Raw genomic sequence first — 20885 nt, forward strand, 5'->3', positions numbered from 1 at the left:
TATGGAATCGACATGGACTACATGTTGTTACAGTCGAGAATGACTGTTCAGCCCAAGGTCAGAATTTTTAGGCCCAAAGTACATTTGGGTAGGTGTCGGTTCGGAATTGATGTTAATTTCAGGCATTGATGTATAGAGTGGGGGTATTTGACATTTTGACTGTTTATAGATATGCAGTGATATTCAAAAATTTCTAATGGGCATGTCCGTAGTCCGTACTTTTCGTTAATTGTTCGCTAGTTTTTTAAATCTTATGCAATAATAAAGTTAAGGGGGATGAGTCATTTTCTTTTTGGAATAACAACTAAGGCGTTGTTTGGCATTGACGCCGTTGCTCCAAAAAACGATAACATGTTTGGAATCGTTTGTCCATAAATTATAGTGCTCCAAACCATATCTTGAAAACCGAGAAGGTGCGGTATGGGGAAACGTCGAATTCTATGTTTTCTCAATTTGGAGCTCATTGATGCCAACAAGGACATGATGTGGCAGTGACATGGACTTCCTACAATGGGTACCAGTGCTGAAAACAGATATGGAGCACTGGTATCAAACAAAAGGTGATGCAAGATCGATGCCAAACATATACTAAGTGCATGTTTTGAAAATTTAAAGAATAGTCAATGCCATTTTTGTCCTCGAAACTTTTTCTATCGATCTTAACCATTAAATTCTTTAACAACATGTATTTAAGTAGTTTTGAAAACCATAGGATATATTAATAAAACCTTTGGGTGTATTTAAGTAATTAAAACCATGTGGTATATTTAAGTAATTAACCCTATTCTTTTATCAAAGTTTGAAGTATATCTAGTTAGGCAAGAAGTTATTCAAGCTTTGGTCCTTTGGGGACAATTGTTTATTTTAGGGATATTAACGCATGTGACAAATTTTTCTTTATATTAATTACTTGAATTTTAGATATATCATAGTTAACATAGAAATTGAAAATTAAAAAAAGTAACAATATGATTAAAAATAAACTTAAATATTTATTATTCAATTATGACATCATGCATTTTTTGAAAAGTTGGATCATTGACCCTCCATCTAGATAAGAAATAACATTGATTTTGGATTAGTTTTAAATTAGGGAAAATTATAGTCAGAGTCAATTGTACATTTAAAATTTGGTTACAAGTTGGTCCATAAACCAACAAAATTCTAAAAAACGGCTCTACATTTCAAGTTATAAAAACCCTCACCAGGTCATTGGAGGGCTATGTGGCAATTGCCAACATGGGACTTTGCCCTTTAATGTTAAGTGATTGGAAAATAAAAAAAGGGTTTTTAGTCTCTCTCTCTCTCTCTCTCTCTTTTAGTCTCCCTCACACTCTTTCACTCACAATCATATTTATCTGCTCAACCACTATATGATTTGAAAATAAATAAAAATGGTTTTTGGTTTTTGTATTTACGTTTTTTATATCAATTTCTCTCATTCTCTCTCTCTCTCTCTCTACCTATCGTTCTCCCTCAATCTCTCTCATTCTCTTTCTCGGCCGATCTCTCATTCTCTCTTAATTTCTATCGTTCTCCCTTAGTTTCTCTCCATCTCTCTCTCTCTCTCATTTTTTTTATTTTCTTATTATCTTATACACTTATATAGTATTAATTAGATCGTATAAAAGAACATGAGACCAACTTGGTATGGTTCAAAAATTATTACACCAATTTGATAAAATTCACAAGAAACTCTTGGCTATGAAATTTACACCAATTGGAGAACGATAGAGATTGAGGGAGAATGAGATTTTGATCGGGCGGGAGAGTGAGGGAGAAGAATGAGAAAGATTGAGGGAGAACAATAGAGAGAGAGGTTTTGATTTGGCTATAGACCGAAGTAGAGAGAGTGGGAGAGACAGAGAGAGCAGGAGATCGAGAGATGACTGTGAGAGTGAGAGAGAAGGGAAGGAGATCGATAGACAGAGGGAGTGGGAGAGAAATTGAACCAACCTACAACCTAATTTTAAATGTACAACCGACTTTGACTATAATTTTCCCTTTCAATTATATATTTCATTTACATTATATAAAATATTTTTTACTTATCACACTTAATTTTTGTTTGTCTATGGTATCATTTTACTCAAACCACTAACCCACTATCTAAAAATAATAATTGTTTGATTTCTAGGGTGACATTAAATTTTGTATTACATTTCCATCATTAAAAAAATCATTTCTTATGTATAAAACTTTTTTTTGTTCAATATAATGAATGTACAATATTAGAGATGTACCCAATATTTTATTTTTTATAAATATGTACCCAAAATTTTCTCTTATCTTTTTTTTTTTTAATTTTTGTGATTCTTTGTATGTTCTATTATTAAAAATTTATTATTTGACTATCACATCATTTAATTTCTAGGTAGATTTTGAAATTGGCTTTCCATTTTCATCATTAATAAAAATACTTCTTGCATTTCATAGTTATTTATTAATCAATTTGACCCCAAATGGTCAAATTGCTTGCCCACCACCGGGAGGGAAGAAAATGGTTTTGTTTTCAAATTACTTTTCAAAATATTTATTTTTATACTATTAAAATTAATATTGTGGATTTAATTACAAGAATTTAATGATGAGAAAAATATGTTTTAAATATAGGAATTAATGAGAGAGAATAGGAAAATATTTTTATTTCCAATTGGTGTTAAATTTTACATTCCATTTTCATCATTAATAAAAATATTTCTTATTTAACATACTTATTATTGTTTAATATGTATGTTAAAAATGTTCCCATTTTCATCATTAATAAAAATATTTCTTCTTCTTCTTCTTCTTCTTCTTCTTCTTCCTCCCTTCCTCTCTTCTCTACTGCTACAAACACCACTAAAAGATGACAGTAGTGTTTCAGAGTAGTTCGGATCAGGTAGGCACAACTTTGTAAGCACGGTAAATGAGCACTTAGAATTTTTTTGACACCCGTCCCTTAAAATACACCCCAGTCTACCATTGAAAAAGATTAATACCCACTTCTAACAGTTGTTAAAATATTTATCAAGTGCTCATTTAACATACTTACTTTGTTGTGCCTATTAGATCCAGTCCCATTCTTTTTCCCCTCTTTCTTCTTCTTTCTCCCTTCATTTTTCTCTACTGGTGCAAACACCACAAAATGACAATATTTTCAAAGCAAACACCACACTCTTTGTTTGCCTAGTTTGCCCCTTGTAAAAATTCCTATAAAAACTTTCTATTATCTATCTATCTATCTATATGACTATATATGTACACACACGTGCTAAAACAATGAAGTGTTTATTTTATTTTTTTTGAATTTTTGATTTTTTATTCCATGTCATTTTACAAACAACCAATAGATACTCCAATTCCCCTTTCATATTTTCCTCCAAAAAAAAAAAAAAAAACTTATTTACACTTCTCGTTTGTACAAACTTCTAAAGTATCTCCGATCCCCTTCTATTCTCTCCGCTTTAGGGCCCTACTTAATCATATTTGGGTTCCCAAATCAAAATCCCGAGGATTCTTTTTGGGATTTGTGAATTTTCCTTTTTGCTAATTTTTGGAAAACAATCTCCCGGAACCAATATAGGGGGGCATTCTGCTAAATATATTCGCTTTTAAATATACGGGTTAAGAAGATGAAGGTTCATATTCACCCGTTTAACTAACACGAGGGTCAACCCAATTAATTAATATAGCTATCTATAGTTCTAATATTCTATACATTATTTTCACTTTAGGTTAATATTTATTCATTTAAAGACAAATGAAAGTCAATCCAATCACATGTACAAGTGACCTTTTCTTATTATTTTTGAAGTATTAAACGCCATAATTTATTAATGAAAACTTAATTAAGTTATTAGCTATATAATTCTTCAATTAGTTAACTTCAAAAATAAATAATTTTTAACTCAATTATATTGACTTACTTAAAGTCATTACCTTAATTAAATTAATTAACTAAGATTAATTAATTAGTTATTGGCTAATTTTGTGTAGACCTAACATGGTTTTAATCGGTTACTTTATTTACTTAAGTTACTTTTATTAATTAAAGTAGGAGATTAGTAATTAACTTTCTTAATTTTATTAATTAAATTAGTAAATTTAAACATAATTATTATTAATTTAAAATCCACTAACCCATTTAAAAATAACAAAAACTAATACTAGATAAAAATTTAATGAAAGTAAAACAATTTAATAAAAAAAAAAAAACTAATACAATTAGGAATGTCACAATGCTCCCCCCTTCTTGAGTGGATTGGGTTGAGTTGAGGGTCAATACAAGCCCAACCCTAAGTCTCAAACCTTGAGCTCAAACTTGGCCCAACTCAAGGTTACTCCCTAGTTTACCAACCCAGGCCCAACCTGAGCATAATCTAATAGATCATGGGTTGGACATGAGCTTGGGATATTAAGCTTTGTAGCCCAATTTTCAGGTAGAATAAATTGATAATATGTAAATATGTATATTATAAAATGTTGAACAGGCTTAGATTGGACAAGGTCAGGCTAGTTCTACCCAAAGCCTCAAACCTAGGGATGACAATTTTCCCCATCCCTGTCGGGTACCCAATTTCTTCGCCCCGATGGGGTTAGGGATGGGGATTGCTTTGGCAGGGAAGAGGATTAATAGGGATCCCCAACCAGGGTTGTGGTTGGAGATGGGGCATGAAGTCCTCGCCTCGCCCTACCCCCGACTTCATCGGGATTCAGGTCCTTGCTAGGAACACCAATTCCATCGGGAATTGGGGATGAAGGATAACTTTTAACCCCAACATGGGATCGGAATTGGGGATGGAGAATATGATCCCTGCCCTAAACCTGCCGCGTTGCCATTCCTACTAAAATCAAGCCCAACTTAAGTTTAGATTTTTTTTGGGCAGAAAAACATGATTCATTAAAATAAGTCAACTGACACAATAACAAACAGGAAACTGAACCAAAGAGAACAGAAAGACAAAAGAAATAAACACAGAATTAATGGTTAACTAACAAAGAGTAACAGAGAAGAAAGACGAAGATGGATTGCTAAGTTAGATCCGAACTAATTACTAAAAAACCACATTTTGCTGCAGCATGGGCTGCAGTGTTTGCTTCCCTTAGACATTTAGGAAATCTGAAAATTTTCCCAAATAGCAAGAGTCTTGATGTCTTCACACAAAAACAATAGATCATTTGGAGTAGAACAAGAAGAACCCATAACATTGTCAATTAAGATAGAGTAGTCTAATTAAAAAACCACTATGCATAAGTCAATCTCAACCACAAAAAGAACAGCTTCCAAAAGAACCTTTGCCTCAGCCATGGGAGGAGAGATCACTAAAGACTGCCCAAAACCGGCTCCCTAACATACACAAACCACAAAACCAAAGGAATCCTTTTCCTTTCCTCGTAGTCTTTGAAGAGCTTTCTAATTTATGCTGAAAGATTTGAGATTTCTCCACTATTGACCTGTAAATCGTATTGACATCATTATATTAGGCGTGATTTTTTTGTCCAAACCTAATTTAGAAATTTAAAAACTCAAAACCCAACATGTGCAAAAGCATTGATTGAGCCGCATCATACTTGGGTTGGACCCGCGGAAGTTGCAACTGATGGTGCGCAATCCGGCTGGTCTTAGCTGTCAATGACCTTACCTCTGAACGGAGCTACAGGGAGCCTGAAACAGTGAAGATGAGGAAGCTCCGGGAGGAACCCAGTATGAATGCTCCGAAGCTCAAGTTAGAATTCTTTAAAAGGCAAGATAAAACCAGATGATGCAAAGTTCACGTACCTTGTTCTTGGGGGTAGGGAGCCTTTTATAGCCACCTCGTGCACTCACTCCTAAGCTTCTGTCAGGTCGGGTACGATTACCTCTGGTCTCCTGCCAGTTCGGGTGTCATCCCCTCTGCTGGTCAGAACCGCCACGGCTCCCTTTTGTCGGAGCCGTCTCTGCAACTGGCGATGACGGTGGCAGGTGGCAGTGGTAGGTGACCGTTGAAGTGCGACTGTCAAGCGTCAGATCCCAAGTCAGTCAGATGCGCCGCCCTTGGATACGGACCTCCTCGGTGTCAGGTATGGTACGTTTGTTCAGTTCGGCGTCTCGGAGGCGAAGTGCTGGAGTGGCGAACGAGGTGAAGTCTTGAGTTCGGATAGGGGAGTGTCCCGAACTGCCATGAGGCGGGCCAGTTCGGGTCACTGCCTTGTGTGGCTCGGGGCCTAAAGGAGAGTTCGGGCTCCTCGTAGGGAGGTCGGGATCCTCGTAGGGAGTTCGAGCTCTTAGTAGGGAGGTCGGGCTCCTCGTAGGGAGGTCGGGCTCCTCGTAGGGAGTTCGAGCTCTTAGTAGGGAGGTTGGGCTCCTCGTAGGGAGTTCGGGCTCCTCGTAGGGAGTTCAGGCTCCTCGTAGGGAGTTCAGGCTCCTCGTAGGGAGTTCAGGCTCCTCGAAGGGAGTTCGGACTGCTTGTTTCTTCCATTTGGTGCTTGCGCCCTGGGTGCGCTGTTTTAAGTGTCGAGCTATTTGCTTTTGCCACGTGGAGTGATTGTGAGGTCGGGCCAAATCTTCCTTCATCAGCAACCATACAACCCTACCTCCTTTTGCCTAGAAAACTAACAAAAATTTCCCATTAGAACCTTGTACTTTGGGCATAGTGTTTTGGTCCCCAAACTTTAAAATGCGGTAATTCGATACCTGAACTTTCAAGGTGTACCAATCCAGTACCTTTCATTTACCAGTCCGTTAACCAGTTGTTAAGTGGCATTTGAAAAGACACACATGACCTTCAAGTATCATCTATTTTTCTTTATCAACCATCCAAATGTTGATAAAAAAATCAGCAGTCCTAAATCTTTGCCTCTTCTATTCAAGAAAGTTGGGGTCACCAGAATGACCATTGAGACATGACCCGGACTTTCTTGAATAGAAGAGGCAAGGATTTGGGACTGTTCATTTTTGTCAACGTTTGGATGGTTAATAAAGAGAATTAGATGACACTCAAAGGGCATTTGTGTCTTTTCAAATGTCATTTAATGGTAAGTTAACAGATTGATTAAGAGCAAGTACTGAATTGATACGTTTTGAAAGTTCAGAATTGTCACATTTCAAATTCAAGGATTTTATTGTTTGGTCCAACTTTTAAATTTTTATGAATTTGTACATTTGAAAACGAGAGTACATCACAATTCAAGGGGTAGTGTAATGATTTGGAAAATACATTTAAAAACCCAACAAAAACTTACGAGGGGAGTGATAAGTTTTCCAAAAGCATTTATCAAAACCCATGCATTATAGGTATTAGTTTACTATTTATCGATAAATTTTTTAAACTACCTTTATGGTTTAGTTAATTGACTAACTCTAACCTTACTATTAGAGGTGGATTTGAGCTTAGCCGAGCTGAATAGTACGAGGTTGGAGCTTGACTCATCAAGGTAGTACAAGACTCGAGTTTAAGCTCAAGCCCAATTCAAGTTAAAACCTTAAACTTAAGTTTGATTTAAGAAAAATGTTTTATAAAAATAAAAAATTATATATAAAAATATTTTTTATTTGATATTTAAAAAAATTAAGAATTATAATATTTTTATTATATATATTATTTTCTATAATTTATTTTATATATATTCAAGCTTGAGTTGCGAGCCTCACGAGCTAAGCTCTGTTAGGCTTGAGCTTGAGCTCATTTATTAATCGACTCATACTCAACTTGAAAATCGGTTGAAATGGAGTGGATTTGGGCAATGAGCACTCGCCCTGCCAAACCACTCCCCATCTTCCACTGCAGTTAAACCGAAGACACCTTCTGAATTGCCTTCCGCTGTTTTCCTCCGGTTGTCGCCAGGCCTTGTCGACCGCCTCAAGCTTCTTGGCTTCGTCGGAATCCAAACCCCCTCTTCTCTCTTTCTTCACCGTTGGTCTGGTCAGCAGACTTGTACGGAAGGTCCAAGAGAATGGTGGCTTCGGTCGGAACCGAGTTGGGCTACCTCGCAGCTTCCAGCAGCATTTAATTTCAATCGAAAGTTCGTCATCTGTTTGGTCGACCGGAGGTTCCATGGAGAATATGACGGACTTGTTCCTCTCAAGATAAAAAATCAATGAAAAGCTCTTCTTTTCATGGAGAATGTGCTCGCACAGACATATGACGAACTTGCTACAGATGACGAATTTCTTGTAATATTGTCGCTACACACGCACGCACGGACATACCCAGATCTGAGTTCACCACTGTTGGAAATTTTTGTTGGATTTGTTTAATTGACAAGAACAAGCTATCCATCATTCAACATTGAGCGAGAAAAAACAGGGGGACCGCCCATAGTAGTTGTATTGCCCATAATACACGGCACTATCGACACACCAAACAAGAAAATTTGTTAGGACTGTAAAATCTTCTCAATCATCCAATTAAAATCAGCTGGGTCGATCGACTTGTGGCATCAGATGAGATATACCTCTGTATGGTTGGGTCGCCCTAATCATCCCATCCTTGAGGTAGTATCACACTTGACATGTAGGTTAGAGCAAAAACGACCCTAGAGTAAGGACACCATGGCCTTCCCAACACAGAAATTCCGACCCCGGTGCCAATATATCAGGAAGAGTTGGCTGGTCATGCAACCTCTCAGAAGCAAAAACCGCACCCTTTTCTCACCAAAGATTTGATTAGCGTGATTTCAATGCAGGAAAATTTACGGGTTTTCTTACCTGAAAATGATGGTATTCAGTTTGCAGAGGGGTTTGGTTGAACGATCAGAAAAGGCTACACGACGAATGAAACTCAGATCTGCCTGGGTTCAATGCTTCTAGTCCTATTGTTCTAATAATCCATTTGTTGATTTGGGTTCATTACAGACGACTAACGAAGCTTATGTTTTAATTGTAACTGATGCTGTCTCGTCTGAGGTGTTCTGAATCAAGATCACAATTACATAATTCTGTTAATTAGTAAAATCGAGGTGGAAGTAAGATCTGTAAGTAAGAAAGAGATCAGACGCTAGAGGAGTTATTTTCCGGGTAGGCAATCCGATGCTCAAGTCAGTTATGTACGAAATGAGTGGTCAGGAGTATGAAGGCCGAAGAGTAAAAACTCTATTATTTTGAGCGGTTTATAGTTTAAGATTTGAATCCGATTTGGATGAGACTTCCGATTATCAGGATGAGTCATCCGCAGAGGTGTTCGAGATAAATCTTAATCCCGGCGGAATTGTTACGAGACTTTTCTTCTTAATCGTGCTTATTCATCTTACTTGATATACACGTAGCTGAAGAGATAAGAGGAACACGGAGACGACCATGTGATATTTTGAAAATTTGAAGAATAGTAAAGGGTAACTTCGACATTTTATTTTTTCATTCGTTACTGAGAACAAAAATACGATAATGGTGAAATTCATCATTCGCTTCCTCATAATGGGCTGCGTTTCTCCCATCAAGAGATAGCTCGTCCGACCACATCTCCGCCTGGGTTTAGAGTCTCATTATCATCGGAGCTGTGATCGGCGGCTTTTTCTTCATTTTCAATTTTTTTATTGTAGAGTTATCAGTTAGCCAAACATAAGGTAGTTTAAAAAATTTGCCCTTTATTTTTTTAGTTAAGTTGGTCACTTGACGAAAGAGAAAATGAACAGCGCACGAAATGACGAAAGAAGTCAAAGAACTGACTCACTGCCTCGCAGAGTCGCAGTCGTCGCTTCCCTTTCCGACCCATTACCCATCATCAACTCCAACTTCCAACATCCAACTGAAATCAAATCTCCTCTCAAGGAACAAACAGTAGCACCAGCAACAGCTAACTGTGACTCTGAGAGACAGAGAGATCACTCACCCTGACCCAAAAAATCTCTTGCTTTAAAATTTTGCAATGGTCCCACCATCACTCCTCCGTTTCTTCCTCGTTTTCTTATTCATCTCCATACTCCTGCTAGACCTATCTATTTGTTCTCCTGTTTCTATATTTCTAAACCCCAGCATCCTATCCAAACCCGGTGACTCAGTCCGAATTCAGTGGACCGGTGTCGGCTCCCCTTCCTCCCTTGATTGGCTCGGTATCTACTCACCCCCTGATTCCCCTGATGACAATTTCATCGGCTATGTCTTCTTGTCTTCTTGCAACAATTGGCAATCCGGTTCGTGCTTCGTCGACCTCCCTCTGGTTAATCTTCGTTCCAACTATCAGTTCCGTATCTTCCGATGGACCGAGGACGAAGTCGACCGTTCCCGCCTCGACCATGATCACAACCCCTTACCCGGAACTAAGCACCTCTTGGCCAAATCGGAGGAGTTGGGTTTCGAGACCGGTCGTGGCCCGGAACAGATTCATTTGTCGTTCACCACCAAGGTTGATGAGATGAGAGTTATGTTTGTTACTGCGGATGGGAAGGAGAGTTTTGTGAAGTATGGGGAGAGAGAACATCGGTTGGATAACGTTGCTGTGACTGAGGTGAGGACGTATGAGCGCTTGGATATGTGTGATTCCCCTGCCAATGAGAGTATTGGGTGGAGGGATCCTGGGTTTATTCATGATGGGGTTATGACCAACTTGAAGAGTGGAATCAGATACTATTACAAGGTAATACGGATTTTACTTTCAGTTCCTTTAGTTGTTCGTTTGTTGAATCATCGATTTTCACTTTATTTGTTGTATTTACTGTTAATTATTTCTTGGGTTATAACAAGTCTTTCTTCCAGTCGTTGGAATGGATGATTTGCTTGACTTGTTTACAAATTTCCTGCCTGGTGCCTCCCCTGTTTTTATTCTCTAATTATTCGATTTTTAGTGGCTATGTTTTGCAATTTCCTTCCATACTTGCGCTGATAAAAAAAAAAAAAAATCCTTCCGTATATGGTCCCAGAGGTGTGTATTGATTTGCTATTTTCTTCCACCATGTTATCTTCCGTAACTTGTTAGTTAATTAATGTATCTTAGTTACTTCTATATACTGACATAGTACTGGAACCAATGAAGGTCTGATTGGACTCTTCCTTGTATCTAGTCAAGTTTCTCATGCTTACTATCTTTCCCAGTAATTGATATAAGATTTTCGTACATGGGTTAAAGTAATAAGAGAAAAATACATTTAAAATAGAGATCTCTTTGAAATTAAAGCCACCAAGAATTCTTCATGGGCTTGGAAAGAATTTTGCAGTATAAAATGTGCCTGAATAAGGGATTAATGTGGACTCTAGGCAATGGGGAAAAATCAATTTTTTGGACTGATAAATGGGCGTCAAACACTCCTCTCAAGGATAGGTTACTTCGTAGGGACTGGTCAACTGAGAACCTAGAGACTAAGGTAGCTGAGTTGATTAACAGAGAAACAAAGTGTTAGAATTTAGATAGAATCAAAAATGTCAAGTCTCCAAACAAGTATGGCAAACTGTGTTGGATCATCATTTGGTTCCTGGAATTAATGAAGATGCAGTTTCTTGGTGGAGAAAAATCAGACAGTTAAATGCCCAAGATCATCAAAGGTCTTTGAGGGAGAATCTTATATTTGGAAAAGTAGGAATGCAGAAACCTTTCAAAGCAAAGAAATGTACCCAGGTCAAATAATCAACTTAGCAGGAATTGCTAAAGCTGAATATTAGAGTTTAAATTTAAGCCTTGAAACTTCTAAAAGCACAAAATGGGTCTGAGCCAATTGGACCAACCCCCACCCCCACCCAAAATAGATGCTATATAAATAACGACATCCTTAAAATTAGATGTTATTGAGATCCATCACAAGCATTAGATGTTATTGGCTACTGAAATTCTTTTAGAGAGCAGAATGGGTTTGCGAGGGCTGGGTAGAAAAAATAGGCATTTCTAAAGCTGTGCAATATCCACTTTAACAAGCACCTAAAAATGGAGAGATTTAAGTTAATTATCCTTAATTAGGGACTATCTAGGTTGTTTTCCCCGTTTCCAATTGTATCAGCTCACGGATCTGACCAGAATTCTTTCTTATTCTCTGACATGGTATTAGACTCTTCTTGGTCATTTTTTATGTAGGTTGGAAGTGATAAAAGAGGATGGAGCAAAACTCATAGTTTTATCTCACGGGACTGGGACTCAGATGAAACAGTTGCTTTTCTGTTTGGAGATTTGGGGACCTCAATCCCATATGCAACCTTTCTTCGTACACAAGCAGAAAGCATATTGACCATGAAGTGGATCCTACGAGACATCAAAGCCCTTGGTGATAAACCCACCTTCATTTCACACATTGGTGACATCAGCTATGCAAGAGGCTATTCATGGTTGTGGGACACTTTTTTTACTCAGATTGAACCTATTGCTTCTAAGGTCCCATACCATGTCTGTATTGGCAACCATGAGTATAACTGGCCCTTACAGCCCTGGAGACCTGACTGGGCTCGGACTATCTATGGGAGAGATGGAGGTGGTGAATGTGGAGTCCCATACAGCCTTAGGTTCAATATGCCTGGAAACTCATCTTTCATAACTGGGACTCGAGCTCCAGCCACACGAAACCTTTATTACTCATTTGATGTTGGGGTTGTGCATTTCGTGTATATGTCAACAGAGACCAATTTCCTTCCAGGGAGTGACCAGTACAACTTCCTAAAACATGACTTGGAGACTGTTGATCGCAAGAAGACTCCTTTTGTTGTTGTGCAAGGTCATCGTCCTATGTACACGACAAGTAGTGGGGCGAAGGATGCACCCTTGAGAAAGAAAATGCTTGAGCATTTGGAACCTCTATTTGTGGAGTATAAGGTGACCCTTGCTCTATGGGGCCACGTCCACAGGTATGAGAGGTTCTGTCCAATGAAAAACTTCTCCTGTGCAGGCACAAGCCTCAACGGGAACGATACAGAGGATTTACCAGTGCACGCAGTAATTGGAATGGCTGGACAAGACTGGCAATCAATCTGGGATCCAAGGCCTGGCCATGTAAATGATCCAATCTACCCCCAACCCCACCAATCTTTGTACAGGACAGGTGAGTTTGGGTATACTAGGCTTGTTGCTACAAGAGAAAAGCTAACGCTGATTTATGTTGGAAACCATGATGGAGAGGTGCATGACATGGTTGAGATCCTGGCATCTGGCCAGGTTCTCAATGATGGTAGTAGCAGTGGCAAAGAGGTGATAGAATCTGAACTGTCATGGTTGAAGGGAGGGAGTATCCTCTTGTTTGGGGCATTCCTGGGTTATGTAACCGGATTTATATCACATGCAAGGAGGGAATCCATATTTAGAGGGAGCTGGACTGCTGTCAAGAAGCATGAAAGATGAGGCTTGTGATCATTTGTGCAATTGGTTGGCAAATCTCTACGATCTAGAGGCTAGACCATTGTGGATATTTCAAATTCCAAATCAACAGATGAAGCAGATTAAGCTCTTATCATCCTGTCGAGATAGGAGAAAAAGAAAACTGGCAGCCTTCAAATGTTTTTTGTTATACCATATAAACCTCTGAAAATCTGTGTGGAGTTTACCCTTTGTGATTAGTGATTCTGTATATTTATAATGTAATTTTTGTCAAACATGGATGTCCTTAAATTCCATTAATGTTTTTGTTTTAAGAAAACGGAATGGATGAATGTTTCTCTTCATTAGCATTATTATCTCCACGGAAAGCTTTAGCATGTTTTGTGAAGAAAGGCAACTCATTTTGAATTGTCGATGAATGTAGTATATATATATATATATATATATATATTAGAATTTTTGTGGCTTTTTAATATTTCTAAAAATAAAAAATTGAAAATGAGGCTATTTAAGCTCACCCACAACCATTTCGGTTGAAGAAACTATATGTAACAAGGACATCCTTTTAACACCAATCAATGCATCACAAAGGGTCTCCTGGAAAAACCAATTAACATGCTTATTCCAACTTGGTCTGTGCCTCCATGATCACCATAAAACTGGGACCTACCAGCGGACACAGATCATATTAGAATGTGTTGGGTTTGTTAAGAGTAGATCTTAGACTTGGCTTTATTTGTTCTGGGTCAGACCCAACAAACTCTAGTAAGCCCAAGTTATAATTGGGTAGGTTTGCTTAACCAAATCCAATAAAATAAGAATGGCAACAGGGCAGAGACCATATTCCCTCTTTTTATTTTGTTTTGTTTTGTTTATCAACAGCACAAGATTTATATTATAGATTTAAAAGATAGATACATGAGGTACAAGTTCCCATTCGAGCCATTTCTAACCGAAGAAAAGTCACATTATAAAAAATTACTTCTTTTTCATAATTCTAATTTACAAAGATTATTATGAAAATTTTTTGTACTATTACAAAGGGTATTTTGACAAAAATAATAATTTGTCTACCCATTAACAACCCAAAATATTGGGTTTGAGGGGAGAGAGAGAGAGAGAGAGAATCGATACGGTTTTGGGTCTATTTTTTGTTAGTAAATTATAATAAATAAATAAATAAACATTTATTGGAACAAGACTAGTACAAGCAATCCTAAACCCGACCCGACCGTTGACAGCTCTAAATATTGGGCTCACGAAGAAAGAAAAAATGAGAAAGAGAGAAGGAGAATGGATCAAGCCAGAGAGAAGAAAGAGATGACTTTTGTAATAAATTTTTGCTTTATATAGTGGCATAACTATAAATAATTAGATATTTCAGTACCAAATATGAAAGTGGGAGAGAGAATACATTTTGCAATGGCATTATCATAAATAATTAGATGTTTAACGGCACACTATATAGATATATAGACCCTCGGAAGAGGATAAATTTTAGAATTTATAAGGGCAAATTTTGAAAAAAAAAATTTACATCTTGGACAAAAGATTTCAAGACTCTATGGAACTATCTCTTCTAATATATGCATATGGGTATCATAGATTATTTGGTTGGCTTTTAAATTACATTTAATATTATGCTGCATTTGTACTTTGAAATCGAAAGCATGCCACCCTACTTCTTGTTCTTGATTCTTTGCTTTGAAGCAAATGGTATTTAGTAAATTAGGAGATAGACACAAATACATTTTGGACATGCATATATACAATGGAAAGATATAGATATGTTTAAATACATTGATCAAACTCTTGCAAATCCTACAAATTAAATAATAACACTAAATCTAAGATCGGAGATGGACAACACAAATACATTTCGGGTCTTACAAATCCTACAATTAAGAAAACATTCATTTTTGAAATAAATAATTCTAATAGATCATAATTCTTTCAAACAGTGCAAATCATTTCTTATAAATTTCTAAAATTTTCCACCTTTAGTGGTGCCATTGGGCCATTGGCCCTCAATTGTATTGTATTGTTTCACTTACGCCACATGCCTATTTCTTTTAGGCTATGTTTGATTTGAAGGAAAAGGAAAAGAAATGTAAATAAGGTTTGTAAAGATTTACTTATCTTTCTCTACTTTTTCCTTCAAACCAAGCACAAAATGCAATAAGTGTTCATCAGACTGTTAAATAAACCACTCAACCATTTAATTTTTCATTATGGCCGTATATATATGCTTTTTTACTGATACCCAATGCATATTTTTTATTTCCACTGCTGAGATAGGCTGAATGATTTTTTTCCCCTTTCTCACAATCTGCACAACAGCTATGCAGCATTCAGTTACTCCGATTTCTTCTTTACATATCTATATACGATATGGGTTCGATTGTTCGAACTTCGAAGGGCTCCATCTGCTACATAGCGGACTTGTTCTGTGCAGGCTCACACCATGTCTTGCCGCAGTTTGAGGGCATTTTTCGTATTTGCATTTATTATTCATTGGGAGATGTTTCCTACTGATACAGTAGTAGTAGAGAGTGAGATGTCGGGTGTGAGATCGGTGTAAGGCGCGTTCTGTGAGAAGGATATCACAATTCAGTGTCGACTGACATGATATATCGATAAGAATTCACCGGTGTCAATATTGTGTGAACTTCTGTTCTTTCCACCTCAGCCCGCATGAAAACGTGATCCAATTATCATGTGACACGTAATAGAATATTCTTTATCTAAGTTTGAAGAATATCCGTCATCCTAATTTTGGTCCGGCGGAGACGAAGATGTACAGTAACAATCCGAACTCCAAAGCCGTTGATTTTTTTTTTAAATAATCACGACAGAGCCTGGAGCAGCGTTTGAGTGACGGAACTCTCAGCTCAGGTGTTGAGTTAACTTGGAGGAAAGAGAAAAAGGAACAACGCACGAAAGAGCTCGTCGCTTCCGACTGAAATCAATTCTCCTCTCAACGATCAAACAATAGCACTAGCAGCAGCCACAAGCTCTTTTGCATTAAATCTTGCAATGATTCCTTCATCACTCCGTTTCTTCCTCGTTTTCTTATTCATCTCCGTACTCCTGCTAGACCCATCTCTTTGTTCTCCGGTTTCTATATGTCTAAGCCCCAGCATCCTATCCAAATCCGGCGACTCAGTCCGAGTCCATTGGGCCGGTGTCGACTCCCCTTCCTCCCTCGACTGGCTCGGTATCTATTCGCCTCCCGATTCCCCTGACGACAATTTCATCGGCTATGTCTTCTTGTCCTCTTGCAACAATTGGCAATCCGGTTCGTGCTCCGTCCACCTCCCTCTGGTCAATCTTCGTTCCAATTACCAGTTCCGTATCTTCCGATGGACCGAGGACGAGGTCGACCGTTCCCGCCTCGATCACGATCACAACCCCTTACCCGGAACCAAACACCTCCTGGCGAAATCGGAGGAGTTGGGGTTCGAGAGCGGTCGTGGCCCGGAACAGATTCATTTGGCCTTCACGACCAAGGTTGATGAGATGAGAGTTATGTTTGTTACTGCGGATGGGAAGGAGAGTTTTGTGAAGTATGGGAAGAGAGAACATCGGTTGGATTACGTTGCTGGGACTGAGGTGAGGACGTATGAGCGCTTGGATATGTGTGATTCCCCTGCTAATGAGAGTATTGGGTGGAGGGATCCTGGGTTTATTCATGATGGGGTTATGACCAACTTGAAGAGTGGAATGAGATACTATTACAAGGTAAAACCGATTTTGCTTTCAGTTCCTTAAGTTGTTCGTTTGTTGGATTATCATTTTTTCGCTTTATTTTTTTGCATTTATTTATTATTTATTTCTTGGGTTTCATAATAATAATTTTGCTTCAATTGTTGGAATCGATGATTTGCTTGACTTGTTTACAAATTGCCTGCTTTGTGCTTCTCATTTTCTTTTTTCTTTATTTCTTGGGTTTTCAGTGGCTATGTCTTGCAATTTCCTTCCATATTTGGTCTCAGAGGTTTGTTTTGATTTACTATTTTCTTCCACCATGTCATGTCACTAACCTTTTAATGATATTAATGTCTCTTAGTCACTTCTGATTGGACTCTTCCTTGTTTCTAGTCAGAGTCAAGTTTCTCATATTAAGGTTCTTGTTGCCATGTGTCATTGCTTCATTACTATCTCATTATCCTCGATTAGCCTGTCTTTCAAATTTCTTCTGTTGGATGCTTAACAACTGGTTCAAGGTAATTTCTTACTTTTGACCTGGATAATCAAGTATAAGAAAGTTTGTTTGAGAATTAGGTCTTGTTTTCCCTTTTTCTTTTCTTATCTGTTTCAATTTATGTGTGGTGAAGACAGAATATGAAATATTAGAAATCTAGCTACACATTGCTTCAGAGATAAAGTTGAATTGGACGAATGGCTTAGAAGGCAATCAAGAATGTTTCTCAAATCTCAATCAAGAGATCATAAGTTAATCAAGTATAACTAATACTGTAAGGGAAGCAATAAACATCATCTGTGTGCAAGTGCAACCAATCCTGCAATGTTTCTGTTCCAATCAAATTGCTTTTATCCTTTTATGAAAATATGGTTCAAGTAAGATTGCATGTAATAATGTAGTATTGATATATGTAGTTACGTAGACATAGTTTCTTAATAATATTTCTAAATCGCCTACTAGGAAAATGATGTTATCCTAACATTAGATGTTATAAATATCCATCAAAACAATTAGATGTTATTAAGTACTGAAATTCTTTTGGAGACTAGAATTGGTTTGCTAGGGCTGGGTAGATAAAAATAGATAGTTCCAAAGTTGTGTGATCACTTTAACAAACACCTAAAAACAGGGAGATTTAAGTTAATTATACTTAATTAGGGAATGCCCAAGTTGTTTTCTCTGTTTCTAATTGTATCGGTTCACAGATCCAACCATAATTCTCTCCTATTCTCTAACATGGTATTAAACTCTTTTTGGTCATTTTGTATGTAGGTTGGAAGTGATGAAAGAGGATGGAGCAAAACTCATAGTTTTATCTCACGAGACTGGGACTCAGATGAAACAGTTGCTTTTCTGTTTGGAGATTTGGGGACCTCAACCCCATATGCAACTTTTCTTCGTACACAAGCAGAAAGCATGTCAACCATGAAGTGGGTTCTACGTGACATTGAAGCCCTTGGTGATAAACCCACCTTCATTTCGCACATTGGTGATATCAGCTATGCAAGAGGCTATTCATGGTTGTGGGACACATTTTTTACTCAGATCGAACCTGTTGCTTCTAAGGTCCCATACCATGTTTGTATTGGCAATCATGAGTATAACTGGCCCTTACAGCCCTGGAGACCTGACTGGGCTCAGTCTGTCTACAGAACAGATGGAGGTGGTGAATGTGGAGTCCCATACAGCCTTAGATTCAATATGCCTGGAAACTCTTCTTTCATAACTGGGACTCGAGCCCCAGCCACACGAAACCTTTACTACTCATTTGATGTTGGGGTTGTGCATTTTGTGTATATATCAACCGAGACCAATTTCCTTCCACGGAGTGACCAATACAATTTCATAAAACATGACTTGCAGGCTGTTGACCGCAGGAAGACTCCTTTTGTTGTTGTACAAGGTCACCGTCCCATGTACACAACAAGTAATGGAGCCAGGGATGCACCCTTAAGAAAGAGAATGCTTGAGCATTTGGAGCCTCTATTTGTGGAGTATAAGGTAACCATTGCTCTATGGGGCCATGTCCATAGGTATGAGAGGTTCTGTCCAATGAAAAACTTCACCTGTGCAAGGGCAAGCCTTGATGGGAAGGATACAGAGGATTTACCGGTGCATGCAGTAATTGGAATGGCTGGACAAGACTGGCAACCAACCTGGGATCCAAGGCCTGACCATGTAAAGGATCCAATCTACCCCCAACCCCATCAATCTTTGTACAGGACAGGTGAGTTTGGGTATACTAGGCTTGTTGCTACAAGGGAAAAGCTAAAACTGATTTATGTTGGGAACCATGATGGAGAGGTGCATGACATGGTTGAGATCCTGGCTTCAGGCCAGGTTCTCAATGGTGGTGGTAGCAGTGGCAAAGAGGTTATGAAATCTACACTGTCGTGGCTGGTGAAGGGAGGGAGTATCCTGGTGCTTGGGGCATTCTTGGGTTATGTTACTGGATATATATCACATGCAAGGAGAGAGTCCATATCTAGGAGGGGCTGGACTGCTGTCAAGACTGAAGAGGCATGAAATGTGTGGGTTCTGATCATTTAAGCAAATTGGTTGTGTGATCTCTGCAATCATAGACTTTTGTTGACATTTCAAATTCCAAATTTACAGATGAAGCAGGTTAAGCTCTCATATCATCCTGCCACGCTGGGAGAAAACTGGCAGCCTTCAAACGTTTTGTTATACCATATAAACCTCTGGAAATCTGTGTAAAGTATGACCTTTGTGATTAGTTGTTTTGTATATTTATCAGGCAAAAGTTCTGTTCAATGTTTTTATCAAACATTGATGTCCTGAAATTCCATTAATTTTTGCTTTAAGAAAACTGAATGGATGAAAGTTTCACTTTCATTAAGATTATTTTCTCCACCGAAAGCTTTAGCATGTTGATGTGTGTACATGTATATGATTGATATTATTCATTTTACATAAACGATCACATCAATCAACTCCTCTGGTTTGAGGCTCTAAAGGAAAGGACCCGTGTTAAATTGCGTAGTGTTGTTCATGATGGGTAAACAATGCAACAGTTCTCATGAGTCATTATTGACAATTTTTTACTGCAATTGTTCAGAACCGCACTCCTGTAAGAGATAATCAGGAGGAGAATAGACTAGTAACTGGTATAAATGAACTTCTTTCGCATCTAAAAAAGGTATAAATTATCTACCATTTCCAAAGTAAACCTAGAGTAAATCCATTGAATTCTGTTCTTTAAAAATTCAAATAAATTCCACCGATGAAAATTTAGCTCAAATATTTCGATCTGAAAACATTTTCGGCCCATTCTATTCTGAAACACGGTCTTCATCTTCTCTTCTGGCTAAGAAGAGAGAAACAGAAGCCAGATGACATGAGTAATGGTCATCATTTCGGGTCAAGAAATCAACCCAAACCCAGACACTCGCCCGTCGTCCATTCTTAAAACACGTCTGATTGTCCAACTCCAAACAGATTTTTGAATTTTCTTTTTTTTAATCCACGTAATATCATCTAAACCAGGTAACGCATGAGACCGTTCGGACTTCTCAAGCATCTCCCACATATAATATTTTCATTTGGGGGCATTCTTTTTTCGGTTTTTGAGAGGGGGAACTTGGTCAATGGGATTTTAGTTCTCATTTGTCAAGAATCACATGTTCTTTTTTCAGATTTATGTGGGAATCAAGGAAAGTTTATTTTTATGGATAAGTGATATTCATCTCCTAAGTGGGTAAATAACTTTTCCATCTAGGGGGAAGTTGCCAACACTTGAATGGGACAAAAATACCCTTTTTAATAATGGACTTTTGTGGCTAAAATGGCCATTGCCTTATTTACATGAGAATAAAAAAAATGAGTAAATGCACTTATTAGATAAGTGCTTCCCAGGAAAAAATTACCCAAGTACCTACATTTATCCGGATAAATAACTTGTAACTTGTTGAAAAGTGAATGAGGTTTGAAATCTAGGCATTTCAAACGTCTCTACCTCCTTCCTCCAAACAAAC

The 20885-nt window shown here is 37.9% G+C and overlaps 2 protein-coding genes across 2 annotated transcripts; both read left to right on the top strand.

The window, feature by feature from the left end:
• The first annotated feature begins 8416 nt into the window (after positions 1–8416).
• On the top strand, positions 8417–13494 carry LOC104597993 (putative inactive purple acid phosphatase 2). Its single transcript, XM_010259827.3, has 3 exons — positions 8417–9291; positions 9556–10532; positions 11958–13494. The coding sequence occupies exons 2-3, from the start codon at positions 9825–9827 to the stop codon at positions 13206–13208; spliced, it is 1959 nt and encodes a 652-aa protein (XP_010258129.1). The 5' UTR covers positions 8417–9291; positions 9556–9824; the 3' UTR covers positions 13209–13494.
• A 2316-nt stretch (positions 13495–15810) lies between these two features.
• LOC104597992 (putative inactive purple acid phosphatase 2) lies at positions 15811–19750 on the top strand. Its single transcript, XM_010259826.3, has 2 exons — positions 15811–16925; positions 18163–19750. Exons 1-2 carry the CDS (start codon positions 16221–16223, stop codon positions 19414–19416), a joined length of 1959 nt encoding a protein of 652 aa, XP_010258128.1. The 5' UTR covers positions 15811–16220; the 3' UTR covers positions 19417–19750.
• The last annotated feature ends 1135 nt before the right edge of the window (positions 19751–20885 follow it).

This window comes from Nelumbo nucifera, chromosome 4 (assembly GCF_055504915.1).
Source record: "Nelumbo nucifera cultivar China Antique chromosome 4, China Antique-T2T, whole genome shotgun sequence".
Classification (NCBI taxonomy): Eukaryota; Viridiplantae; Streptophyta; class Magnoliopsida; order Proteales; family Nelumbonaceae; genus Nelumbo; species Nelumbo nucifera.